General features: G+C 44.5%; 1 protein-coding gene across 1 annotated transcript in view; it reads right to left on the bottom strand.

The window, feature by feature from the left end:
- Positions 1–646: 646 nt before the first annotated feature.
- Positions 647–7,922, bottom strand: part of LOC104547748 (proteasome-associated protein ECM29 homolog) — a gene marked incomplete at both ends in the record, with an annotated part of 8,605 nt that continues 1,329 nt past the window's right edge. The window contains 8 exons of the mRNA XM_010193562.1: positions 647–855; positions 1,763–1,954; positions 2,190–2,256; positions 2,355–2,446; positions 4,133–4,199; positions 4,683–4,772; positions 6,568–6,633; positions 6,797–6,947. Coding sequence (XP_010191864.1) covers positions 647–855; positions 1,763–1,954; positions 2,190–2,256; positions 2,355–2,446; positions 4,133–4,199; positions 4,683–4,772; positions 6,568–6,633; positions 6,797–6,947 — 934 coding nt within the window. The remainder of the gene's footprint in view (positions 856–1,762; positions 1,955–2,189; positions 2,257–2,354; positions 2,447–4,132; positions 4,200–4,682; positions 4,773–6,567; positions 6,634–6,796; positions 6,948–7,922) is intronic.

The raw sequence follows: 7,922 nt of genomic DNA, 5'->3' as shown, positions 1-7,922 counted from the left end.
CTGTAATGGGATCTAGGAATTTGATGTTATGGTGGGAGCAACGTGCTTGCCGCACCGGGCAGGTACCTGCTGCCATTCCTCATTGCGCTTCTCCTCAGCCTCACAGACAGAGGGTGAGGGGTCCACAGCCTTGGTGACCACATGTTCCTCTTGAGCTTGTGAGAGGGAGGATAGGGTGTTACACCAGTAATCTATCTCCTTCTCACACTCTCACAGTCCTGCCACACAGGGGAAATCTTTGTACTCAGGCTGCAAGAGGAAATACACCCATGACACCAGCCTAGAGAAGCAATGTCTAGAGAAGCAATGTCGGGCTGCTGCCACTTCTGCTGTAGAGGCTGCAGAGGACTTGGCTGTCCATCTGCACTGAACTGGGGCCTTGCAGTGCCTCTGAGCACAAGCTCATTCCCTTCAACCCTAGAATATGGTGCAGTGGAAGTAGTCAAAGTGGGTACCCAGCTCCTAAAGCAATCTGAACTCCATCTACTTACCTTTCCTGTAATTTTTTATCTGCTAAATGCAGGGCAAAAGGCAGACTCCCTAAGCCAGAGTCCCTGCACATGCAGCATAGAACATAGCATTTCCTGGCTTGAGGGCTGCATGCTGGTGCTCACAGCAATGCACGAGGTGCCAGTTCCTTTTTTACCTTCCCAGTCCAGGTTCTCCCTGGCAGGCCTTGCAGCAGTGCGGAAAGCACTATTCCCAGATGTGGCGGTAAAAGGGAGCCTGTCTGTTTGGCAATTGATGCCATGGCAGCTGCTCCCTGGGCTTTCATCTTCCAGGACTGGGACTGCAGAGCTTTCTGGGTAATGGTTATCAATTCCTGCATATACAGTCTGATGCCACCCTGAGTACCTGCATGTCAAACAGAGGAAACCTGTAATTTCACCACAGAACAAACTCTGATCCTATTTGGAAAAAAAAAAGAAGAAGAAAAAAAAGCAGTTACATATTTATCTTTTTTTTTGGCCACAAAACATATCAGCAAGGCCTACTTCAGGCAAAAGGATGAAGATTTCCTCCCAGGCTGATTGCAGGTGTGTTCTGTTTTCTGGGTGCTTCCAAAGAAAATCTTTAGCATATATATAAAGATCTCATCTCAGTCCTACCATGTGGCAGACACTAGACATTGTGTTAGCCTGTTTCTAAGGGATACAAGAAGAACAAGGTCACTGGAAAACCTTTTTGCAGCTCCTTTCCCAAATTCCAGAAAAGTAATCTGCTGACTGAAGGACTAGATCCAAAATCCAGTCAGAGAAGGAAGCCAGCAGAACCATTTCACCATGCATCCAGATATTCCTCTACAGACAGAAAGCATGGCAAAGCAGCCCTTATACAGCGTAGATTCATTCATTGATGTTAAAAACACAGGCACCAACAGAAAGAGCTCCAGCAGAGACACAGGCCAAAGTCCTTGGTAACTTCAGAGTGTACAGCAGCCCTTAAAGGCAGGCATCTAAATTTCTGAAAACGTCCAGCTATCTGCACCATGACCAGGGCCCTACTACAGCAGCATTCAGTGCCTCACAATCTGTACCTGTGCATCCTCAGCGATCAACACCTTTGCGATTATTTTAAATAGCCACAGAGAAGCTAACCTTCCAAAACTCATACAGGACATCTCTAGCAAGGAAGAAAATGGAAACATGCTGCCCAAATCTCTTAACATGAGAACTCTGTTTCCAAAATGGATTTCCAGAAGGCATGGCACTTCTTGCCCTGTGCTTCCCAGAGAGCTTTTACCACCCTTAACGCAACTTACCAGGTACGTTTTCCTGCCAAACTTCAGTCCACAGAGTAGAATTCTCTTTCTCTCCTTTCTCTTCATCAGGAACCTCATGCATGCCAAGAAAAGCCAATGGCAGCACATGTTTGGCATGGTTCTTCACTATGTCCGGACTGTAGCGTCCCATAGCATGCACAGTTAAAGCACAGCCTGTTCTGTAAACTGGCTCTGAAGGAGCAAAACAATCACATGTTATTACTTGGAAACAGGATTTTCCTTCAACAGCTTACTCTTCCTTCTTGGGACGCACAGGAATGCACAGTATTGTATATGATGTGTGGGAATTATTAATCCAGTGAAACCAAGCATCACAATACAGAAATGGTTCTTTACTGGCTTTTGCTATCACCAGGAACTTTTTCTGCACAGTGTTCTGTAACTGAACACCCCAAAAACAACTTACCTTCCTTCTCCATGTACCAACTGCTGAGTTTGTGAAGCAGCTTCTCAGTACTACTGTCCCGGGAAGTCTGTAACAGGGAAGAGACTCAAATCACACAAACACTTCAAAAAAACCAACAACAAAAAAGCAAAATAAAACCTAAACCTATGTCATATCACAACTCACCCGGACAAGATGACCCATACCAAAGGCAAAAGACTTCTGTATCACGCTGTTGCGATCAGTGAGACCACTAAGTAAAGCACTCATAAGTTTGCCTGTTGGAAGAGATTTCACTTGATCAGGAGTGTCATGTTTTTATCGCTGTGGCAAGAATTACAATAGCCTGCATTTCATTAGACTGTCTGGATTTATGAATTTTTCTTCATCGCATGTTTGCTGGGTTATAGGTCTGTCTGGTCCTTATATTAAAACAAGTGCACAGCATAACACAACAAGGCTCAGCAGAAACTAGTGTTCTGCTAGCCTCAGCCAGCACACCTTGACCAGAAACGTTCCTGTGACATGAGCACCCCAGCTGACCATGCTTTTGGCTTTATTTCTATTTTGCAACAGAAAGGTTCTTTCTACTATCAAATCACAATAAATGGTAAAGGAGTGACTAAGACCCAAGGAAGCAAAGCTCCTGTTTATGTTACTGACAGCGCTGTACTAACACAGGCATTGTTAGTTTGCTCCAAGAAAGTCTAGAGATATTTCTGCCTGTTCACAGAATCGCAGAATATGAGGAATTGGAAGGGACCTCGAAAGATCATCCAGTACAACGCCCCTGCCAGAGCAGGATCACCTAGACCAGGTCACACAGGAACATGTCCAGGCGGGTTTTGAATGTCTCCAGAGAAGGAGACTCCACAACCTCTCCGGGCAGCCTGTTCAGTGCTCTGTAACCCTTACAGTAAAAAAGTTTTTCCTCATATTCAGACTGAACGTCCTATGCTCCAGCTTGCACCCATTGCCCCTTGTCCTGTCATTGGCTGTCATTGAGAAGAGCCTGGCTCCTTCCTCCTGACACTCGCTCTTTACAAATTTATAGACATTAATGAGGTCACCCCTCAGTCTCCTCTTCTCCAAGCTAAAGAGACACAGCTCCCTCAGCTGCTACTCACGAGGGAGATGCTCCACTTCCCCCATCATCTCTGTGGCTCTGCACTGGACTCTTTCAAGCATTCCCTGTCCTTCTTGAACTGATGAGCCCAGAACTGGACAATATTCCTGAACTCCTCCCAAGTGGCCGTCCCCTCCTTCCATGGTCTATAGACTCTCTTCTTCCACTTGAGTTTGCCCAGCAGTTCCCTGTTTAACCATCGGGTCTCCTGGCTCTCTCTCTTGATTTCCTACCTGTTGGGATGCTCTGATCTTGAGCCTGGAATAACTGATCCTTGAATATAAAGCAACTATCTTGGGCCCCTTTACCTTCTAGTACCCTGTTCCATGGAAGTTCCCCTAGCAATTGCTTGAAAAGACACAAGTTGGAAAAGGCCAAAGTTGGCCCTGCTGAAGTCCAGGGTTGTGATCCTGCTTGGTATTCTGTTCCTACCGCATAAGATCCTGAACTCCACCATCTCATGGTCGCTGCAGCCAAGGCTGCCCTCAATCTTCACAACTGCAACCAGACCATCCTTGTCAGTGAGTATAAGATCCAGCAGCACTCCTCGCCTGGTTGGCTCATTCACCATTTGCATCAAGAAGTTATCAAGTTCCTACTGGGCACTGGCGAATTCCCTCAGCTCCTTCCTCTGCCTCTTCAACTTGGTGAGCTATTTAACATCCCCAGGACCTATGCCCAGCATGCCAGACTCATACCCACCAGGCAACTTCAAACAGCTCTCTCAGAAAAATACACACTTCTTGTGATAAAATCAAGGGCCACTAGGGAGGAAATACTACCTACACAACAGCAACAAAAAGTACCATTAAAACCTGACACTAGAAAAAAACCTTACCTGAATAAGGTGTCAAGTCCTGAGGACACTGTGTGGTTAATGACACAATTACACTGGCGCAGCCTCCCTGAAAGATAGCAAGGGAAAACAAAGGTAGGATAAAACAATATTAGCCCCTGGTTGTTACTTTTCATACTTGGGGCTGCACTATATGCACTCATATAACAGGATTTATACCCACCGAGCCCCTGCCCTGATAAGCTGGGAGCCCAGGGTAGGAGCAGAAAAGCAGTTTGTAACAAACGTATGGTAAGAATTGAATTAGGGGGTTATAAAGTTACCAGGACCCACACTCATGATAGATGGTCCTGGAAGATTTACAGCTATCAAGGACAATCTTCTGCACTCAAGTGTCCCAAAGTACGGTTAAAACAGCACACATTCAGAAAATTACAAGTAATGTAGGTGGATTGAGAATCAGATGTAAAATGACTTCAGCATGAATGAGCCCAAGCTGTCACTTTAAAAGAGACAGTCAAAAGAACTGTAATTATGTGAACATCTCACAGTGTTTCCTTCTACAAATGAACTGTTAAAGTCACAGACGTACCTTTGTGCCTAGGCCTACTCCACTTTTGATCAGTTCACACAGCCGAGGAACCAGCTCACCCAGCACAGACACATCCAAATACTGCAAGCTCTAGAAAAAGACAAGGGATAGGGGAAGAGAAAAAAGAAAAGTAACGGTAGTAGACTTAAGCTGGTTTACTTCCAGCTGAGGCCTGCCTCTGTTCTGCAGGCTGATCTTCATCTGAATTGTAAAGTTTGCTGCATGGTGGGAAAAATGCACCACAAAGCGGCTTCCACTACCTACAGATCTTCTTGTCCTACTGCTATGCTGAGCTGACACTGCTAAAATTACCATTTGCTGGAAATGATGTAATTCTGCACTCCAATTGCTTTAGAAAGCTTAAAGTAAGACACTAGCAAGAACTCCTTTTGAGGAGGGAAAGGGGTGTAATGGTGTGCATATATTAGGACAAACCACAACATTCTCCCAGCTGTCTGAAACTGAAGCAATAACATATCCAAACTAGACAATAAAATGAAACAAAGACAGTTTTTAAACAGGTCAAGCCAAACAAGGTACATAAAGGTACAAGAGGAATTTTACTGGTATAATTTCTAATCTCCTATGCTTAATATATCACTGAGTAAAAGAGAAAGCCTCATGTTTCCAGCGCTTCATGTAGCACACTCTCTGCAGAGGTGAGATCCACCCTCTAGCAAATTCAAGGATCACAGACAAACTGAAGGTAACTCTCTCCAGAAGTTTGATCTGCTGTCACTTCCCCCTTCTGCACCAGACTGGTGAATGAAAAAAATCTGTTATATCCAATGATACAATCTCCCAACAGTACCAGAACATAGAGGAATAGAGAAAAGATTGCTCAGAAGCCAGGGAAGATGTACTATCTCTCCCCTCCCCAAGGAAACCCCAAGCATTTACCAAGGCAGCACAACTGTTCCCCCAAACTGGGCTGGCAGGGGAGAGCCCTGGCCTGGAGGAGGGACAGCAGCAGCTGCTGCAGCCTGTGGGGTGGCAGCAAGTACACTTTCACATGGAGCCTTTCATCTCCAGCTGCTTTACACACTATTTATAGGGGGCACTCCACCTAACACCAAAACACAGCTCCACATGCCGTTACGTACAGGAGGGCTGGCTGCTGTTACTTTTTCACAGGCACAGGAAACGAAGGATAGCTCTGGTGGCTATGTTCTCCTAAAACTTGCTCAGTGCTCACATCTTCTCCCTGCTCATGTGCCCCTGGCTGAGTGCAGTTCCTAAGCAGAAAAAAGGGGTCTTTTATTTGGGACCACACAGGCTCTTACCGAAGATAGGCAGTCTGCCAAGACAGACCCTACAACAGTGTCTGGGCATCAGCAACTCCTCTTTCAGCAGCAGGTGCCAAACACCAGCTGCTGACAGTGCTTTCAGTGATATCAGCATTTTCTCTTAACAACTCCACCATCACAGTCCAGGTAGGGATATCTAAGACACCAGACAAAGGTTGGACAGCATTTGTGCCTTGAGAACTACTATCATCAGTTGGAGGCCCAAGTGAGAAGCTGATATTGGAATTGTGGGCAGATATTAAGATAAATAGCAGCTAGCATAATCCAGACCAGCAAAGCCCCCACCCAAAGAAAAGCATTTGAAAGATGCCTTCTTCATCAAAGCAGGCAGGTCTTAAGGTAGAAAAAACAATCTGTCTGACTCAAGTGGAGCCAAAGTTATTTACCACCGCTCTGAGGAGCAAGCTGTTGCAACAAGATGAGAGAAATCAGAACATGAAAAAGAAGGTGGACAGACACCTACATGGAGATACAATAATAAAATGAACCCTAAAGAGGTATTCTGTAAAGCCCCCATTTCAATTCCTATTCTTCTAGAACATACCTTACACTGGAGCCCTTTTGAATCAAGTACTTACCATGTTAATGGTTTCCATCATGGGAGATGACTTGACAGCACTAAGTCTGGCACTATCCATTGCAGTCTGAAAAAAAAGGGAAGAAACCAAAACCAAGCAACTTATTAGTTATTTGTCTCTGCATCTTTGCACACTTCTCAACCAAATCTGCTATTTTTGTGTTCACAGAATGAAGCTTAGATCTTTTTTATCTGTTCTGTTGATACTTTTCCATTATAGTTGCACTTACTTTCTCCTGATCTGTTGCACAAAGACTCAAATAATTGAGGACTTGAGGCTCCAGCACACTCAAGGATTCCAGCAGGGCTGGGATAAGCTTTGGAGCATGAGGTTTCAGCATAGACCCAGCACTTTTACTGATCTTCACAAGAGTGTTAATGCTGGGGGGGGGAAATAATCAAAGGTCAACAGAGAAATATGCAGACTTAGCTGAAAAACATTCTCTGGTATCAACAAAAAGGTCAATCCAAATCTCAGATACATCAATATAATTCTACCTGCAAACAAAAATCAACATATTTTTCTGCTTAAGCAGAATCATACTGTAGCCCTGAGCTTCCAGTTGATGCTATGCTTTGCAAAGAGATTGCCTCCTTTGGCCAGAGTACCACAAAGGGAATGGGCAAAGAGGCAGTACTACAGATGGATGTAGGTAGAAATAACACATCTTTATGTTTTTAAGCAGCTCTGAGCAAAGCCACCTCAGAGATATCCACTATCTCTGCTCAAGAACTAATTGTAATGATCTGTTCAAATCCCACTTGTCAGTTTCTGGCTGACCACATCTCAGGCTGCATTTTGACAAAGGGTTTTCATATCTTCAGAAAAAAAAAAATTACTATAATTTGTTAGGAGATTTCTAATCTTCCTGGATAATCATGTTCAATAAACTAAAATTATTTCTGCAAAGATCAGCTACACTTCAGGTCTGAATTTTCCAGCTTTTCTGTCCTTCAAGCAAATGAAGGAATAAACAAGGTTACAAAGTGACAAGCATAAGAAGTCCCTATATATCGAAGGACATCGAAGAGTTACATGACATAAAATGTATTTGAACAGTGTGACCAAACGCAGCCACCTCTGGGATGTGAACTGTCATTACACACAATCAGCCGTGAAATATGACCTGGCTGTTTCAAGAACTACCATGGGATTTATTGTCTACAAGCAGGAGCAAAATGCCAGCCCTGATAGACAGCCTGAAGTGCAGCAAACTGCGTGCAAATCAGTTTGTCAGGTATACAGGGAAAAAATAACTTCCTGTTGAGAACTGATCTGGGCATCTGCAGAGAGGCCAGATACTCCCCAAAGATAGGTGGAGTTCCCAGGGCTGCTGTGTGAACTCAGTAAGAAAA

Source organism: Mesitornis unicolor, unplaced genomic scaffold (genome assembly GCF_000695765.1).
Source record: "Mesitornis unicolor isolate BGI_N332 unplaced genomic scaffold, ASM69576v1 scaffold27521, whole genome shotgun sequence".
NCBI lineage: Eukaryota > Metazoa > Chordata > Aves > Mesitornithiformes > Mesitornithidae > Mesitornis > Mesitornis unicolor.
Note: the sequence above shows the minus strand (reverse complement) of the source record. Positions and strands in the feature narration are given on the sequence as shown.